The 20,536-nt window shown below is 34.5% G+C and overlaps 1 protein-coding gene across 3 annotated transcripts in view; it reads right to left on the bottom strand.

The window, feature by feature from the left end:
* Positions 1-20,536, bottom strand: part of COL11A1 (collagen type XI alpha 1 chain) — a 133,259-nt gene that overhangs the window by 99,762 nt on the left and 12,961 nt on the right. For all 3 annotated transcript variants that reach the window (XM_031614702.2, XM_031614703.2, XM_090146228.1), the window contains exons 2-4: positions 15,563-15,730; positions 12,477-12,690; positions 10,867-11,029 (exon numbers count right to left, since the gene is read on the bottom strand). In XM_031614702.2, the coding sequence (XP_031470562.1) occupies positions 10,867-11,029; positions 12,477-12,690; positions 15,563-15,730 (545 nt within the window). The remainder of the gene's footprint in view (positions 1-10,866; positions 11,030-12,476; positions 12,691-15,562; positions 15,731-20,536) is intronic.

Genomic DNA, 20,536 nt, shown 5'->3' with positions numbered 1-20,536 from the left:
GATGCACTATTCTGGAAAATAAAAACGTCTGAGATCTCCTACAGTGATCACGTATGTTTACCATTTTCTACAGAAAGCTGGATGATATTCAGTGTATTTCTTAACATAACAGTACCATTTAAGCAGTGTTTGGTAAGTTCCAAACACTTCTACTATAAGCTTCCTCATTCAGGAGCTTCTCATGCTGTCATAAAAATAAGGTTGTTGAAAATTGGCACATGTTCTAGGTCAAAGCCCATTAACTTCAGCTGACCACTGAATTTCCACAGAAGGAAGGGTTTTTTTTTTATCCTTTTATATATTTCTAACGTTATTTTATTTTGGTTTTACCAGTAAGAGGGTAAAAGAATAACTTTGTTGGTATACCTCTGCATGCGGAGTTGTTTCATGCAGAGAAATTATCATAACTGATGCAAATATAGAACTAGGAAAATTCACAATCACCTCAACATTTCTAAAATTGCTTTAAGCATTTCAGAATACTAGCCTTCAACAAATAATAAAACTTTGAGAATAGTTTCAGATAGTAAATAGTTCTGAAGTCTCCTTTTCCAAAAGAGAAATTACAGAAACTAGTGAACAAACTGCTACCTGAAATAATCAAAATCTTCTCTTTTCCTAATTCTATAATAATTTACCAACATATTTAATACAAAATATGAAATATTTGATTGCTTAGCATATAGCAGCTATACATTACAAATCTGATCGTTACAATAGTCTCAACTTTTACTTTACAGACTTATTTGGATCTCAGATGAATTTAGAGCTGGAATGTATTTTTTTTTAAGCTTCTAGAAATGCTACATTGCAGTAGTCTGCTCCAATCAGTGGTTTTGAATTGTCCCTTCTCTTTTTTCCTCTGCTAACTGATGCTTCCTTATTTGGACACTGACCTACATACCCTGCTGTACTTCCAGAGAAATTACTCAATTATATATGCAACTCCTTCAGGGATACAACTGGGTGCTTTGAACAGTTTTGTACAGTCAGTGTCAGTCTTGGTTATGCATTCCCTTTCTCTACCACAGGGTTTTTCTGAAGTTCTCTGCCCTTTCTCTTTCAGTAGCCAAATTAAAGCTAAGGGAAGCACAGGAATAAGTTAGAAAAAAAATTTCAACTGAAAGACAAAAGAGGTAAATCCTTGAACAAGAATTAGAGTAAGTTGCTAACAGCTCCTGTCCTTTGCTGAGTTCAGAGTATTGTCTTGCTCATATGTGCTCATACATGGCTTTCTCAGCTGTCCACACAGATCAATAAAGAGTACACTATGTGCCAGCCAATGTAAGTAGTGTAAGAACTGCTCTTGAAACTGCTGTCTTTTTATTACAATGAGCTTAGAGTACCCAATTGGGGGAAGATGGCTAGTATTCTGTTGGAAGCTTGCTTTATGCTGATCTTGAATGCCATGGAATTTTGGCACTTGTTCTTGTTGGATGTTGTGTTTGCAAGAAGCACTCAGCATGCTGTTACCACTTGGCTTAGATGTCCCTAATTGCTTAAAGCTGTTCCCGATCCATTGACTGTACTTCCCAGCCCTGCCTGTCTATTTGTCATGGGTTCATGCAGAGCGAAGCTCTCAGAACTCTTGCACAATATACAGAAAATGCTACTGGCCACTCATGTGTGATAAGTTTACAGAGAAACTAATTTATTTTCTATTTTGCATCTCAAATGTTAATTTTCCTCCTTTTCCTTCAACATCTCATACAAAAATAATGTTTTTCTTATGCAATTATTTTGCCTTCGTTTTCTTGTCTTTGCTAATTAAGTAGCTTCTTTCAGTATTTATGTGATGTACTGACAATGTTTTTTCACTATTCAACAAAGAACTTTCATTTCAGATTGAGTGAAACATCTCAGCACACACAATTCCACAAATTATTGCAGATTTCACTATTGTGACTTAGTCGTGCCGTAGTCACACAATTTTTTTTTTTTTTTAAATCCACACACTTTCTCTTTGAAAGTTTTTCACAGAATTATTTCAGTCTTCAAAAGTGTGTTCTTCAATTTAACTTTTTGAAATTTTGACTCCAAAATGGAATGTTATAGTTTGTGAGGAAACCACAAATACTTGGTCTGGCTATACTCTATGGCCTAGACTCATGAATTTGGGGCACTTAATGATATACCTGCACAAGTCCAAGAACTTTAAATGAAAATATATATAAATGGAAATATGGGTTAATAACAATACTGATAGTTAACCTGTAACTTAACACTCAAGTATCTAAACATATATGCACATAGGCATAATGTTATTCCTATATAAAACTTGCGGTATGAAAAGAAATCTCACTTGAACTATGAGAGTAGGAGAGGGAAATCAGAAATGGGAAAAGACATAAGAGAATAAATTACACCTAAGCATCCTTAAAGTAACTAACAATACTCTGAAAAGTGTATAAAGAAAAAAAAGTGTATAAAAGGTAGCTCTATAGATTAGTTCCATTTCCTTTCCTACAACACTGTAATGGCAATCTTTACTGGGGAGGACTGCTCAATCAGTTTCCTACACTCTCACATCATGGGCCTTCCCAGAAAATGAAAGCTCTCCAGCTTCTAACATGTGCCATGAAATGACATATGTGGAAAGCATACGTACACTGAAAAAAAAATCCATTGCAGTGAGCTCAGTTGAGTAAATCAAAATTCTATCATCAGAAACAATCTATTATGATCTATTTTATATTTAAAAAATTATCAGTGAATGTCAAATAGTATAACGAGACAAGATGTTCAAATTCCTTTATTTTTCACCAGTTTTAACAAATCCAAGCGAAGTATATTGAAATAAGCAGAGGAAGCTCATTTCACTCAGTACAGAAAGGACACTGAGGTGATGGAGCAGGTCCAAAGAAGAAGGGCAACAAGGCTTGTGAAGGGCATGGAGAATATGCCCTACAATGAGAGGCTGAGGGAACTGGGGCTGTTTAGTCTGGGGAAATGGAGGCTGAGGGGAGATGTTATTGCTCTCTTCCAATATCTGGAAAGTGCTTACAGAGAGAGCAGGGTTGGTCTCTTTTCACTGGTGACAGGATGAGGGGAAATGGCCTCAAGTTGAACCAGGGGAAGTTTAGGTTGGATATCAGGAAAAATTTTATGGAAAGTGTTGTTAAGCACTGGAATAGGCTCCCCAGGGAGGTGGTTGAGTCACCATCCCTGGATGTGTTTCAAAACCGTTCGGATGCAGTGATCAGGGATTTAGTGGAGGGTTGTTAGAGTTAGGGTAGTATTGTTGGTCGTGGTTGAACTCAGTGATCTTTCAGGTTTTTTCCAACCTGAATGATTCTATGATTTCCAAACACAGTAAAGTTGCTGATTCTTTTGTGAGTAATTTGCGTGACCATAAGATACTGAACTTACACTTACTGTGCACAATGGGAATTGAAGTACTATCTGAATTTCCACCATATTTTGATGTCAGTGATAAGCAGATGGTAGTAGGAAGCAGAGGTAGGCAACTTGTGGTGAGGTATCAGAAAATTACAGCAACGCTTCCATGTTACTATTTGTAACAATGTGCATAATTCAGTTTGTCCAGAAAAGTGTTGCTAGCCTATTTAGCTCTCAATATGTGCTCCTTTTAACATTTATAATATTTTTTTATCTTGGAAAATAATTAATGTATTTTATGCACTGTTTATCAGATATTATTCGCATAATGGACAAGAAAAAGCTGAGATCTCTACTGTAATTGCTCATAGATATAGGAGAAGGTTAGCAAAATATTTAAGCATACCTAGCAGTAAGTATGCAAGCACCTTTTGTAACCAAAATGGATCAATTTGAAGACATTTTGTTTGGATCATAAATACTTAAGTGTCCATTTGAATAAAAACAGTACAACTCAGTGTCTAATTGAGTAGTCAATTAAGATATGGAAAATAAATAGTTAAAGTCTATGAATGTTTCGGCTCTCCTGCTTTGGGAATGTACACATAACTAAAATCACAGGCTTTTGAATCAGCCTCATGGTTATATGAAATACGCTGCTAGAGAATAATAAAATAATTTGTCCATCAGTTATGCCTAGCATGCAAACATGATACAGAAGGATTACTTCTGTGGCATTGCTCTAAAGGGGTCTGTATCAATCAAGCTACTCTGCAAAATCCTCCAAGACTGTTAAAAGGAGTTAATTAGATGTGAGGAAACGTTTGCTTTTTTAGAGTATCTTTGTAGCATGCCAAAGCAATTGTGAAGAACAAGACTAAAGAGCTACAAAGATGGGAGAATACGCTCAAATTAGTTGAATGTCTGCCTGCCTATTTGGAACAGTGGGACATTTATTTAGATCTGTTTTCCTATGACAAAAAACAGCTTTACTTAGAATAAGAAGTGTGTGATTAATTCAGCTGTGAATCTCAGGCACTCTACACTGATACAGCAGAATAAGGTTTGTGTATTTGTGTTTCTAGATGTAGTTGAAAATGCACACCTCACTGAGTAGTAATATAATCTGTAGCTTCTTCACACTTGAAAACACAAAAAATACCAAGTTGTCTAATACAAAATGAAATGGAGACATGTTTGTGGGAAAGCAATAGACTACCAAGTTCTCTTCCCGGTTTGAAGGACTAAATTTCTCTTGATGTAATTTCTGCTTTAGTTAGCCTCATGATAGTAATCTCTATATCTGATTCTAACTTATCTGAACTTCTATTAGGTTCTACAGAAATAGAATAAGGAAAACACTGAATTAGTTACTGTGTCTGGTTTTTCTCAATGTAAATCATTGAGGCCTCAGATGCAAGAAACAAATCATTATATCATTATAAGCAAAAAGTGTTTACAGCTCCATATTATCTTAATTATGTCAAAATCTTATAAAAATAACTTAAATTTATGTCTTATTGAAACATTGAGGCAAATTCTCTTTTCCTTTAAACTAAGTAATATTACTTGTGCTTTCTAAACATAGTACATTACAGAAGTACAGCCATAAGATAATCCATCTGCCAACTATATTTTGTTAAAAAAAATCTCCAATCTTACCAGCTTTGTAAAAATAAATAAATAAAATTGATACATTTGTCTTTTTAACAATACTGTAAAGGCAATCACACTTTATGAAGAAAGTAAAGCTAAAACTAGTGGTTTTTTTCTCCCCCCGTATTTAAATTTTTGCAGTCTGGTTCCCTAGTTCTAAAAGAACCTTAGACAGCTCAGTTTTATGGACAGATGTCTGTCATATCTCTTTCTCAAGAAGCTTAAAATAACTCGGCAAAGTGAAAGTGAACTTTTTCCAAGGAATATCAGGTACATAATGCTTAGGAGGCTCTACAGGAGCCCTGTTTGGTCTACAGGGGTAAACTTCACAAATGATTGAAAGATTTTTTTTTTTTCATAATTTTTAAGAGCTAGTCCACTTTGTGGTTCTGCAAGTAGCATTCTACATAAGTGTGACTGGACCAGAGCTGAGAACTCAAGCTGCAGTTTCTTACTGTAAAACAATGGGCTTTCTAGGATTATTTCATTATGATAAGTATGCAGTGCAGAAATTACTTCAATGTCTAATTTAGATATCAAAATATTAGACTCCTCACTTATTAACAAAGCAATATACTTCAGATAATATTCTGAGAAAAACATACGTTTATATAGATAATTAACTTTTAAATATGGCTATGTAAGTGGAGATACTTGCATAACAAAACCAATAATAGGCTCAGGAGAACATCATCAATATTTTTCATATAATGGCTAAAACCTAGGAATTCCAGGGTGAACTATTCAGTAAGTGAATAGAAACCCTAACCTATGTGTATATGACAACTTCCTTTAATTAGTTAAGTGACAGTTCAACTACAGACTAAAAAGAACAAAAGTCTAGACAACCTGGATATTATTGCTACTGAAGTTAGAAAACCTGCTGCAGAATTCATTTAATCTTCCAAAGATTTGAAAGATTGAAGAATTCCAGGTGCCTTTTATATAATATTCCATAATCCAGGCCCATTTCATATAGCTAGAGAAAGACATTGAGAGCCTGCCAGGCTGCAGCACTGTAAAAGCAATACACTGTGAAAGAAGAATTCTGTACTGGTCAAAGTTTCCATAGAAATCAATCTCTTCCTGATTCTTAGGAAGCCTATGGTTACAGTAGTATATATTCAGCGAAGTTAAGAAAAGGGTTGATATGTTCAATCACAATTTTTAACCTTCAAAACAAATATTCACAGATCAAAGTCTACTGCAACTCTTGGCTGAGAAATTGTATCTTATTGCTATGCCTGTATATAAAGCACATGTACATAACATGCACGGCATATACAATATGTGACAATTGCTTAATGCTATACAGATATACAAGAAAAAGGAAAAATGTCTAAAGATCTGAAAAGGACATCCTATCTTCTGGATGAAAGATCTGCTAATCTTTCAAGTTGTCGCTTACTTCTAAAACCTTATTTACAGCTGTTCACTTTTTGAACCCATCTTTTTAATGTTAATTACAAACATTTTAGTTAAATGACAATTTCTTTGCTTCTTGGAAACATCTTGAAAAGTGATTTGAACTCCCTCAGATCTGCTTTCAGATATATGGAAAACAAAATTGCTTTTCTTCCTCATGTGTAAGATTGAAAAAAACTATTAAAAAAATCACCAAGTCACCATTTTTTTCAGGAAAAAAAAAAGACAAGCGAAAACAAGCTAAATAATAAGTTCTTGGGGAAAAAAAACTTTTTATTATTATTAAATGCCCCTGTAATGGAAAAACCTGTTGCTCTGCTTTTATGCTATTGCTTTTCTTTTTGTTCCAGTATATATAGTTGGCCAGTTCTCTGGTGTTGATAGCTAGAAGGCTGCTTCTAAATAATTTTGCCTGGAAGTGATTGCATTTTTTGATCCATTTATGTTGAAAATTACTGTTGTCTGACTGACATTAAAGCATTTAGTTTTAAAGCATTGCAATTATTAAAAGTGATGCAACATGAGAATCACTTTGGCTATGTCTACGCTAGCTGGAAGTGCAGCCCAGCAGGCTAGTGTAAAACAGCAGACTGACTCATTCTTTTTTTTATACTGTATGCCTTTGGGAAAGCTTTACTCTGGGCTAGCTTCTCCATTCTACTTGAGTTGTTCAGCAAGTTTGGTTCAGCTAGTTAAAACCATTCTTCTACTGCTACTTCTGTACACTGATGAATGGTCTTTCTTCTCTTGTGTACTTGGACTTGCCATTCTTAGAAACATGCAAAGGATAGTTGCTTATCTGAAAGGGCCTGTAAGTTAAATCACTTTGGTGTCAAGATACTATCACTGTGCCTTCAAATGCTCACTCAGTTTGTGAAAGGATTCTTATGCTGTACAGATATATATATGAACATGCTTTTTCTAAGAAATCAGGTGAATGCCTAGCATCAAAATCAACACCCTTTATTAAGGATTAGAACAAGTATTTCATCTTGTAGACTGAATGTAGTTAAAACTTTCATGACTTTTAAATAAGATTTTTATATACATCAGGTTTTAGCTTGTTATACTCATTTACAGAATGATACCTAAAATATTCTTTGTCAGTCAGACACCTGGGGAGTTTTGAAGGAGAAAGTCCCTTTAGGGAAACATCTGCATAATGACTGTGTTAGTTAGTAACTTATTATAAAACACTTGTTGTATTGTTCGCACCAACAGTGCTAAATGAGGAGTGACAAATCCTTTAAGCTGGCAAAGAATAAAAAGATTCCTGCTTTTTATCAACTTAAGCCATAAACATACTTCAGTGGACATAGTTAAAAATTATTAAATTATTTTACTAGGTGCCATGTACCAACATCTGATCAATTTCTTCCAGCCTCCACTGGAAGAAGTAATTATTTTTCCCAAAAATACAATCAAATTAGAAAATACAATAAAGTTAATGGTAATATTAATTGATATTAACTTCTGACTCATGTGCGTATTCAAGGATTGAAAGCAATTTACATATACTCTCTAAGGAAACAGGAACATATGACGTATGTAATTGGTTACAGTACTGATTCTGACAACACTGAATTGCTTACAAAGGGAGCTAATTCCCTTAATGATGTAACTTCTTTTTCCTGCAGTTATACAATGCTGTATGAAGGGATTCAGGAACGGAAGAAAACCCTTCCTTGCATCTTATACTAGTAGGTCACTGAAATCTAAGATTACATTATTTATTTACAGGTCCATTATGTAAACATTTTGGATTTCCATTCAGTTTTAAGAGACTGAAGGGTATTACACAGTTCCTGTGATCAAATCCTTGGTATGACAAAAAAGAACACAAAAAAAGAACAACAACAACAAAAAAAACCCAAAACATTATTACTCAAGATAAAACAGTCCTTCTGTTTTAGTGTAAACCTGACATTCTGTGCTGTGAATTCCAATGGGTAACTGAATGCTTAAGTATTTCTTTTTTGTGTAGTTGCTGCACTTAAGCTAATACAGGCATCAATTGCCATGTGGAATGTCTGTCATATACAGTTTTAAGTCTTAAGCACTTAAATCAAATGTCGTTGCTGAACAAACTAATTTCATAATTTCCTGCAAGTATGATGAGACGTAGCTTTTTTCATGTTTATTCAGTGTCTGATCTGGCCTTGAGATAGAGAAATACCACCAAGCAGGTCTACAGAACAACTAGACATCATCCTGTGCTGCTATTGTTATTATGAATGAGCTAAATAGAGCGTTTAAGACACAACCAGGAGATTCAAGAAGGAAATATGTTCCAGGAGAGAGCTCCAAACTTCAGAAACTTAGCAGGAGGGTGGATAAAGTCATGCTGATGAAACAAAGGAATGCTATCTGTGTAGGAAGTAGAAAAATATGGTAAACTCAGAAAGAACTAGGTTATATTCTGCTTTGCCAACATTTGAAGAACACATCAGTAAAACTGTATATGACACAGTATTTTGTTTTAATGTTGAGGGATGTTTTAAGTGTGTACTTTCAATACATACTTTTCTAGCTAAAAATTCAAGTAATTGTGAACGTATGTATAAATACAATCATTCTATCTATGCAGTAAAATATCCCAAAAGAAATAACTGTAAACTGCTATTTTAAGTAAGAAACTTCAGACTAAATCTAAATCGCCAGGATCTACAAGAACAGCAAGAATATAACTGGTTTATCTGAGAAAAGGGGTGCAATCAAGTATAATCAAGGAAGGAGTATGGAAATCTACAGTGATGTTGCAAATGGTAGGCATGTTGCTGTTCTCAGTCCTGAATACTGAGATTCAGCTGGTAAACTAGATTTACTGTATGTGGCACTACTTATGGTGTGAGTCCAAAGCCAGTTTACTTCTTAGTGAGTCTTAAATGGAATGGATGGATTTTTCAAGCCAGTGTAGGAGATCATAAGTAAAAACTTTAGAGGATCACTAGCTTCCTTTATTATTCTTGATCACATATAATCTCAGACAAAAAAAAAACTTGGAGAAAAGTATTTGTATTTAAGTAACTGATTATTGCAAGTTGACTATACACATAAGTTTCAATTCAAGAAAAAATATAGCAGTTATTTTTGGGATTTCTTCAACTAATCTGGCAGTTCTGATTTTTAAACACCAGTGTCCATTTGTTAAGCATGTCTTCATCCAAACTTACTTTATCCTAACAAGCCAGAGCTTGCTGCTTTAGTTTCTTCTGTATACTGCACATGAAAACGCATATGAAAATATGTGCAATATACAGAAGAAACTAAAGCAGCAGGAAATACAAATGAAAATTGCAAGTAATTCTCCCACCTGGAGATGAAAAGTGCTTGTTCTACACCAGACAAGCCAGCTGTGGAATTCATCTAAAAAGGAAAGTAATGTGCAAACTTTCCTAGTGACTCCAGATAAATTAGGCTGCAACTACAAGATGTGTACCATAGTGATTGACCTGTTAAGTCAGCCCAGGAATTATCCAAATCAGGATGTTCATGTTTTGTCATACATAGGATGTCTGAAGGAAACAACGCCACAATGTTACACTTAAAATTAACATTTTTCTTTTGCAGCATGTAGGCAGCTTCTTAAGCGTGCACGCTATTTAAAGCTAGGACTTAATCGCTGGCTGTTTATGGAGCACAGATGTTCAGTATATAACTAAGTTAACTACTGATCTGTATTTTCTTATTGTTCAGTTTTAATTTACACTTGACAGTTTTCACAGTTGCACAAGCGCATTATAAAAGAACTCTATAGTGCAGATTTAGAGAAGCTGCATTATTAGCCCACAAAAATAATCACTGACATAAGAATTCTACCTGAAAAGGCCTCATGATTGGCAGCCACATACTTCCTTAGAGGCATTTTACCCTTCCTATATGTATTTCTTGGCCAGTAAATGATGGAAACATATACGTCCTTATTGCCAAAGTATGTTCCAGTTACTGGAAAGATTAATAAGTGGGATAAGCAATGTAAGAGATCCACATTATGTAGAAAACTTTCCAGGTCCTTCCACCCATCTCTCAAATACTGTTAACCTGTACAAATATCAGTAACTGCTTAAGAGAGGCAGAACTGAAATAATATCATCTAGTTTTATCATAATACTCAGCTTTGCCAGAAATTCTCACAAATATTTCAGGTATCTCAATAATAGGCAGGAATACAATAAAAGCAAGCCCTTTCCAGAAACCGTTTAAGCTAAAGAACAGAGAAATGCACTGTAACTTCTAACAATAGAGACACTTCTCCATTTCACTTGTTTTTCATATCAACCTATCCTAACATGTTCATAAATGAGTTTCAACATTGTTTCAACATTTTATCAAATTTTCCCATTTAAAAATTATTATAATCTGAATCAAATCCTTTTCTCAAAACTAATAGCTCAATTTTCTTAAAAGTAGATTAGAAAACAAATGGAATTGAATATTGATTTTTACCTCAAATACTTCTTCATCCAGAATCCTGGTTCCAAAGACAGTGATGCCATTAGTGTCCACAATTGGTTTGTCACTTCTCTCCAGTGGTTTTGTCGTTTTTTTGTTGCAGTCAACAATCATTGTAACACTTTTCTTCTCCACACTAATGGCTACTCGATGCCACCTATTAAAACATAATTCTACTCTAACTCCTGTTTTGAAGAGTATGTCAATGTATTTATATTAAAGCAGTTTACTGCTGCTATGTATAAAGGGGGACACCTCAAAGCTAATGGAATCTGACTGCTAACAGTATTAGTGAGCCAGAACTCACCCATGTTTATTCTGAATCACAGTTAAATATTATCATTATAAAAGCAAACTGTCCACGCATCCTCAGGCATATTACACTGTTTACACTTCTTCAATATATTTCATTTTGAGATGAAGGTTATTGCCCTAGATCCTTCCTAAAAGAGCTGAATCAGAATGAAAATTTAAGTCCATTTTTGGAAGCATGCAAAAGCTGAATGTAAGGAAAAAAATAGCTCACTATGTAGATGTCACTGACTCCAGTTGGTTCAGAAGTTGTATATGCCCAATGCAGAAAATTGTACCAAACTACTCATTTTGATTTTTTTATTGTTATCAGATTCTAAACATTTCAGGTGAAATTTTTTAGAGCCATGTTCAGGTTTCATGGTAAAATTTCAGTGTGGGGCAACTCAAGCCATAATAATTGATAATTACTTTTTAAAAAATATTTCCTTTATCTTTTTATTGATTAACTGACATGTCATTGAAGTTGAATTTACCTGTCACCTTTTCTCTACCAATCTGTTTATTAAACAAAAATCTGATGTAACAAAAATTCCATCTTGTGTATCTCTGATGCCTACGGCAGCTTTTCTTGAACTGTGGCACAATAAGTATTAATTCTCTGCAAGCATATATGTCTTCAAAAGAAACAATAACAAATGCAAAAAGCACTAGAATGGCATTCTTGGAAAACAACTGCTTGTCTTTAAAGGGAAGTTAGAGTACAAAGCATTAACACCTGTACTGACAATGCATTAAGTGTTGAAACTAATTCCCTTTAGCGATGAAGCATGAATCCTTGCAATGTTTCAAATTAATTCTCCAGCTGACTTTTCCCTAATTTCCTTATATACAGGCATCTCAAAAGATCTTATTCATCCACGGTTTTGGTTCAGGATAGGAAAAGGTTTGCATTTTCACGTCAATTTACCTTCAGTTTTCATATCACCTTCAAATGGATAAGATCCTTAAAGAGACTATTATTTCAGTCTTCTAAAAAAATAGCAAGAGTCATCTTTACTTTAATTTTAACTTCCATGGCTATTTCCTCACTCACTAATTCCTCTCTATGAATTCCTCATAATTCATAGAAATAGAAAAGCGGTTTGGTTTTATTGGTGGCTCCATACTCCATTTTAAGCTGGAGTTGTGTTCCATTGCAAAGTTCCTCTGACTTTGTACCATAGCAGTTCAACTATATGGAAATTGTTAATAATTTATGTAATTATTTCTAGTATCTATTTGGAAAGACCATTATACAGTGTTCTGTGATTTTTTTTTTTTTTTTTTCCATCTTAAAATTTTGCACTTACTTGCCATCAGCAATGTTGACTGTTCTGAAAAGAGGATAGTCTTCTGGGGCAGGCTTTCCATTTTGGTCTTCAAAGAGGAAGACAGGGGATCTTCCAACTTCAACACCTACTTGCTGAATTCCTTGTTCATTGTAGACAGACAGAAGGAAGGACTGGATGCCCTTTTTAGGTTTTACTGTCATCAGTATTGAAAAATCTTCTGGAAAATCTCCATCTGCAAAGAGAACAAAGTATACAGTTACAAATTCTGAAACTACCTTAAGGTCATTTAAATTTTTCTCTAAGAGGACCCTATATATAATCTGTTTTTTTTTTTATTTGTTTATTCTCCAAAATGAATATGGAGAAAACTGCCATAAGAAAATGTTTGCTATCTTTTGTAACTGTGGTCTTGCTTTAATTCTTAACCCTTAAGGGGTTCTTAAAAACATGATTTTTAAAACTATTGAGAAAATGCTTAAGGCAGTTGACATGTACATCTAGTCTGGGCATGTGCTCTTCAATCAGGTTATATCCTATGAAAAGAACTTTTCATCAGGAAGTTTTATCAGGAAGGTGACTAAAAATGATTCCTACTTTGTTCAGTAGTTCCCATTATGCAATGACATAATATTTCCAGATTTTGCACATACATTGCGTGAATATAAGTAATATTCCTCCACTGTTCATCTTAAAATTGAAAAAATAAATAACTTTCTAACAGAAAATGAATGCAAAATTTTATGCACATACAGGTTTTGGACACTCAACTGGAACAGATATCAAAGCCTTCTAAATTTCTTAGTTATTCATGTTGTTCTATTTGGACAATATAAAAAATAATTTTAAAAAATTGGAGGAAAATCACTAAAAAAAAATCTTTGGGTATTTCTGGATGTACATCCCTGTCATTTCTACACTCTTTTGTAAAAGATATCTAATAATTGACAAATAATCAGTACGATGAAATTCTCAACAGTTTTTACAATGTTTTACAATTGTACAATGCCTTCCAGTCAGTGAAATCAGTCTGTACTCTGGTTGGTGAATATTATCAGATCTATTTTTAAATGATGAATTTATTGATGCTCTCAGCTTTTGTCATTAGTTCCCTAGAAGCTAACATATACTCTCTGATGAGTTATAGGAATTAGATGGAAGCAAGTATAGGATGGATTACAACTCATTTTGTTTAGCTAAAATGGCATCTCACAACTCAACCTTGGTTTTCATGTGTTGTCTTTTTACTATCATTAAGAAAGAAATGAAGAAATTTCACACTAAGAAAAGGGGACAGATGCATCCAAATATCTATAAGAATAATCTTTGAAAATGAAGAATTTCTTGTGGTGGGGAGAGGATGTCTGTTTTTCAGGACTCAAAGGAAGCAATTATCATAATCATTTCCTAAAAATTGTTTCTAGGTTCTTTACTGAAGTAGAAGGTAGCATGACATTTTCTTGTATTAAGCAAGGTTTTGTGGTTTTTGTGAGTGATCAGCGCTTCTTATTGCCTCTTGCACACACAAATGTTGCAACAAGCTATTGAAATCGAGCAAACTCATCCAAGTTGTAATGCATAAACTGAAAGCATTAAGAAGAAGAGTACTTGAGTTAAGGCTGTCAAAGGCTATAGAAATTTAAAAGTCAGCCAACAACATGAGGTAAATATTTGCTCTGGCATTCAAGCAAGAGTCAAGTGAACAGTTATTAGTGAAGCCAGTGAATCACCTCTTCATGCTACGATATCATTCATGAACAAGTGCAAGACAACCCAAGCTCTCAAAGACTCAGGTTTTCATTCAGCACAAAGTGCCTGTGCTGTTCTAAACTTCTTAAAACATCAGTGAGTCAAAGTCAGTTTAATCTGTCCAGTTGTATCTAAATGAACATTTAAAGTTTTTTCTCACAGCACTTGGCTTCAAGGATACGTATTCTAAATCTCAGAATATAAGGATGACAATTACACAGTGCGGCTTCTGTAATTTTTCAATATAATGGATCATTTTGCACCTTTTAAAGAAAGAGTAGTCTCCATTCTGACTGACTTACTTGAAATAATAATTAACTACACACAAAATCATACTGATATCAGCAAGGCATTGTAAATTGTCAAGTGCCATTCAGTGAATAATACTTTTAAGTGGTGAGCTCTGTTAACTATATGTAACTTTATCAAAATGTTTTAAAAATTAACATAAATTTTATCTTTCTAGTGAATTTTACTTTGATTTTCTACCAAAAAATGAAAAAGTGAAGTGATAATTTAAACGAACATGCAAGATATGCTTGAACTGTTTGTAGCTGTTTCCCATATTACTCTGGGAATGTATTATTGCTAGGAAATAATATTTGACCATTTCATCTGTGCTGATGTTTATATGACTGAAACTTCGAAAGACAGAAAAAAAAGTATTTTTCTTTGCTCACATCTGTGTTTATAGAGGGACTTAATCAAACTCTATGTGATATATCAAAGTGGGAAAATTAAATGTTTCAGGATTTTTTTTTAATATCCTTATAATAATTTTCCTCAATATGTTTGGGTCAAACGAAGAGTGACAGCAAACTAATGGAGTAAAATCCTTTCTTCAACATACAATTATTTTCTTCCAAAATGTGATTATTTAGAGAAATTTAAGAGAAGATGGAATCACATTACTTGCTGTCCACAACTAGCCTTGTTTAGTCATCCAAATACTCAGATACTCTTAAGTAACTCTTATTGCAATGGCCAATCACAACTCATTTCTACCAGCATAGAAAGAATTGCTTTTAAATAGGCTACTGAATCTAGCGAAAGCATGCCAAAGCCACCAAATAAGCTTTCCTTCCGATAGAATCGTGGAAAAACTGGGTAATGTGGCTTACAGACTTGTTCTAGTGGTGATGCAGAATTTGAAGAAAAGCTTTATCACTGAAACCAATAAAAACAGCTTCGTTCCTTGGATTAAGAGCACATCCTATCATTTGTGTGCAGACACACTTCTAGGGATAACAGAATTACTTTGTGGTACTGACAATGGACTACATGCTGCATTTTTAGGTACTGTAAATGGACAGGCAGTAAGATAATTTAACAGAGTAATAGCTTTCTGACAATCTTACCTGGGTACAGCTGCTTTGTTGGGGCACTGAGCTGTGCAGTTTTTGAAACTCTGTAGGCAACATCTGAGCCTTTTGAATCTCTTCTGTTAGTGCAAAATCCTGCTGTTCTTGATACTCCTTCTGGTGAATTATGAAATTCTAATACTTTTAGCACATCAACTGGTTCAGCTGACAAAGAAAAAAAAAAAAAGTTACCATCTTGTATCTCCACAATTCACAATTTGCAGACTTTAAGAAGAAAATGCATCTTTGCAAAAGATATGTGTAATCATAACAGTAACTGCATCCTGATTTACTGCAGACAACTCCTACATCAGAATGTTCTTTTAACAGGATTATCAATTTTTAAATATGTAAAGGTTCATCAAATTTAACAGAAATGTTATGATCAGATATTTGAATATCTTGACTCATTGAAAACTAGTTTTCCAAAGGCATGGAAATTTGGTGATTTAAATTTACAACACATTATTTTATTGAGTAACTTAGAAGAAGTATAACTAATTTCAAAAGTTTAAGAAGCATTCAGCTACTAATCTAGTAGCTGAATCTAGAATCTAGTGTTGCTAGCAGTAGGAAATATTTTGACTGTTATGAATGCTTTCTCAAATGCAATGTCATAAGGAAGAAGCTAATCTCTTTTCCAGTTAGAGAAAAAGAAAACTAACTGTTTTGACTGCAAGGAGTGTGCAGACAGAATCACAGAATGGCCAAGGTTTGGGGAATTACTTGTCTTCTACCTACAATAGCACCAGAAAATGGATGAATTTAGATCGATCTTTATTTGACAAGTAGGTTTGCAGAAGGAACATCTTTAGTCAGAAGTCTAAAGAAAGTAAGTTAGTGGGATGGATTATTTTGTCTACTATTTATCGGAATTAAGCCATTCATCAGATCTTTACTTAGAAATTTAGTAAAAAGAAAGACCTGTGCTACTTAACCTGCCCTTAAAGAGAGAGAGCACCCAACCATCCTCTCGACTGTCTTGGTGGCCACCCACTTGACACACTTCAGTTTATCATTATCTTTCCTACACTGGGAATTCAAGATGTAGTCTAATGAGTGCTGAATCAAATAAAGTGAAAAATCGTTTGCATTAGTCTGCTGTCTGCACTCCTTTTTATGCAGATCAGTATGTTTTAGGCTTATTTACAGTCATGGTATGCAATTGATGCTTAGCTTTCTGTCTGTGTGAAGCTCTATATCCTTTCAAGAGCTGCTATTGTAGGCAGTACTATTGCAGGAGGTTTTTCAGTTTCAGGAGGACTTTCATTATTTTCAAGCCAAAATTCAAATGGACTGTTTTGTCTTTAGGCGCCAACTATAATGCATTTATGCTTATTGTCTGACAGTTTAAAATTGTAAATCCAAAGAAATTCAGAGCTGCTATTTCACTGAGATTGTTACAAAACGATTTCGAAATATATCACAGAATTGTAGGGGCTGGAAGGGACTTCTAGAAATTGAGTCCAGCAGATTCCACAGGTAGAAATCTAGGCAGGTCTTGAACATCTCCAGAGAAGGAGACTCCACAACCTCTCTGGGCAGCCTGTTCCACTGCTCTGTCACTCTGACAGTAAAGAAGGTATTCTTTGCCTTAATATGGAATTTCCTATGTTCCACTCCTTGCTTCTACTGTTGCTCACCACCGAAAAGAGTCCAATCCCACTGACTTGGCTCCCATGCATTTGATGTCTATAAACAGTGATGAGATTGCTTCTCAGCCTTCTCTTCTCCAGACTGAAGGGTCCCAGGTCTTTCAGCCTTTCCTCATGTAGGATATGCTCCAGGCCCTTTATCATCCTTTGTCATCCTCTACTGAAATTTTTTGAAGAGACCCCTGTCTTCTTTAGAACTGGGGAGCCCAGAACTGGAAACAGCACTCCAGATGTATCCTCACCAGGGCAAAGTATAGGGAGAGGATCACTTCCCTCAACCTGCTGACCATGCTCTTTTTAATGTACCCCAGGATACCATTGGCCTTAGCCACAAGGACACATTGCTAGCTCATGGCCAACCTGTTGATCACCAGGACAACCAGGTCCTTTTCTGCGGAGCTCCTTTCCAGGTCAGACCCTAACCTGTACTGATGTATACAGTTATTTTTCCCCTGATGCAAGACTCTATGCTAGCTCTTGTTGAAACTCATTAGCTTTCTCTCTGCCCAACTCTCCAGTCTGTCCAGATCTTGTTAAATGCCTGCACATCCTTCTGGTTGTCAGCCACTCCTCCCAGTTTTGTAAAAGACCAGACCCGGTATCAACCTCTGGATTTCCAACTAGACTCTGTGCCACTGACTCTGTAAGTAAAGAATAATAATAATAAGTATCTTTAATCAATGAAAGTTCACCTCAGAAAAAGGGCCAAGTACTGAATAAGCAAGCAATGACAGTATATAGTTGCCTGCTGCACATCTTTTCTGCTTAAAAAAAATATGTGATGATTCTCATTCTCATACACCCTACAGACAGTGGCTTCACTGAGATATATATATATATATTTAATGGAAACATGATTTTAACCAGTCATTTCTCCACTAGGACTTTTCTGCAGCTTTCTTGTTGGCAAACTCATAACCACCATAGCTGGAAAAACAAAGTCTTACATGACTATCAGAGCTGAGTAATGTATTTGGGGAATATGACCTTTCTACATATCTTTGAAATGCACTGTGACATTGACTATTGCTTATTTATTCTCTGTATTTACTTTATAAGTTGATAAATACTAACTTAAGGCCTCAAATTTATTGTGCATGCATATTTAACTATTTAAAGGATTGCTTTCAAGCAACAAATGAAAGTGTGAAAACATAGGCAAAGTGGTATTCTAATTAGAGTTCCTCTTGAAGACATCTGTCTTTATTCTTTTTTCTTACTATTTCTAGCCAATTTTGCTATTATTTCCCTCACTGTAGCATCTTCTCACTGGTGACAGGACAAAAGGAAATGGCATTAAGTCATGCCAGGGGAAGTTTAGGTTGTATATCAGGAAAAACTTCTTTACAGAAGGGGTTGTTAAGCACTAGAATAGGCTCCTCAGGGAGGTGGTTGAGTCACCATCCCCGAATGTGTTTAAAAAACATTTGGATGTGGTACTCAGGGACATGATTTAGCGGAGGATTGTTAGAGTAGTTTAGTTAGGTCATGGTTGGACTTGATGATCTTTAAGGTCTTTTCCAACCTGAGTGATTCTATGATTCTATTTCCTTGGTATTGCCAAATATGAAGTCAACTATGTGTTAAACCTAACTTTGAATAACACAGAATCTGAGATTTTCTTAATCAGAATGTACATAACTTCTTCTGGTTTAAAATATAATCACAAATAATGCCTATGAGCTTTACTTTCTTTTTTAATTCCATTTAAATTTTTCATCTGATCATGCTATTAAATACAAATCCAAAATGTTTATTACAAGCTAATACTACATACAATTTGATTGAATGCTACAGTACACACCTACTCTAACTCTGTTAGAGGACTTAAAATGTCCTACATGTTCAATATGTTGAAACAATTTTGAAAGCAAAGTTACAGTAGTCTGCAAATTCTGAAAAACCTGCCTTATTTCTCTCTATATTAGTACATATAAAGCTACATATAAAGCTCTTCCTATAGGTAAACATATTTCTAAAGTTACTGAAGGGAACACTCACATTGTTTTTTGATAGCTGATGGCTATTTTTGCAGTATCTATAGTAATTTAAACCATTTAAACTGGAAAACTCAGTAAAAGTATAAGTCAACCACTGATGCATTCTTTTTTCCTTTGCTCTTGTATATAATTTGTACCAGATTATTTTTCTTCATTATTTTTTTTAGAACAAAGGCTGGCTAGAAAAGTCTTCATCCTTAAACAAGATTATTCATTAATTCATGCTGATTCTGCTGCTAAAAAACTTCCAGTCATAAAACGGAATAATAAATGTGAGCAATGTTCAAACCACAAATTCTAAATAACAAAAATGAACATTTCTTAAAAGTCTATAGGTGACATTTATTTCTTCAAATTGTGAGTCAAGAGTCATGAACAGTAAAAAAAAAAACTACTCAGTTTACAATGGTTTCTAAATAGAAAAGGCATATAAATTTAAACAAACAAAAAGATTAATCAGTTCATCTCCAATAATAACATGGCTGACTTACTTAATATTTACAGAAACTGCTTGCTTCCCTAATGTATATAAAAGAGACACTTCAAGCAATCATTGAACAGAAAATGGGTTCTTTATAGTTCTTTAGATAAAGCAGACAGGAATTCATAAATTTTAATATCCTTCTCTACAAAAGCATGCTTTTCATAGAAACCTACTTATCAATCATTCATAGAATCATAATTATCCCCTGTTGAAAATGATCCAGAAGGATCATCAAGTCCAACTCCTGACACTCATCTTGTGAAAAACACAGGATTTCTGATTTTGTGCCTCTTCCTCAATTTTTTTTTGCAACATTCTTGTGTACGCCATTTTAAAAATCAGATTAGGATGTAATCTGTCTTATACTTCAGGCCTGAAAGTCTCATAGCGGCCAGTGCCACTGAAAACAGGGCTTCAGTATTAAAACTTGGCCTCTACTCTTTTTCTGTGTCAAGCTGCCATATATTTGTGTTTCTGCAGACACACTCTCGTACTAGAAGTTTTGTTCTGGTGAATTTCAACACTTTTTATATTTACTGAAACTATGGAAATGTAGTTGGAACAGCCATAAACATCTATATTTATCCTTACATTTACAGACAGGCTGTATGACATTAGTCTCAAAATTCTTGAGAAGTGCACCATGCACATTGAAATCACCTACACAAGGCCTCTACAGAAAGCACTAAATGCAGTTGCTCTTAATAAGTCACAAATTTAGGAATCCAGCCAAAAATAAACAGGTCTTGGAAAACAGCAGAACTTACATTCTAACTGTTTAGTTACCCTGTCTGAAGTATAAAGGAGGATGACAAATACTAGCATAGCAAAC

The sequence above is a fragment of the Phasianus colchicus genome, chromosome 9 (assembly GCF_987193195.1).
Source record: "Phasianus colchicus chromosome 9, bPhaCol1.hap1.1, whole genome shotgun sequence".
Taxonomy (NCBI): domain Eukaryota; kingdom Metazoa; phylum Chordata; class Aves; order Galliformes; family Phasianidae; genus Phasianus; species Phasianus colchicus.
Note: the sequence above shows the minus strand (reverse complement) of the source record. Positions and strands in the feature narration are given on the sequence as shown.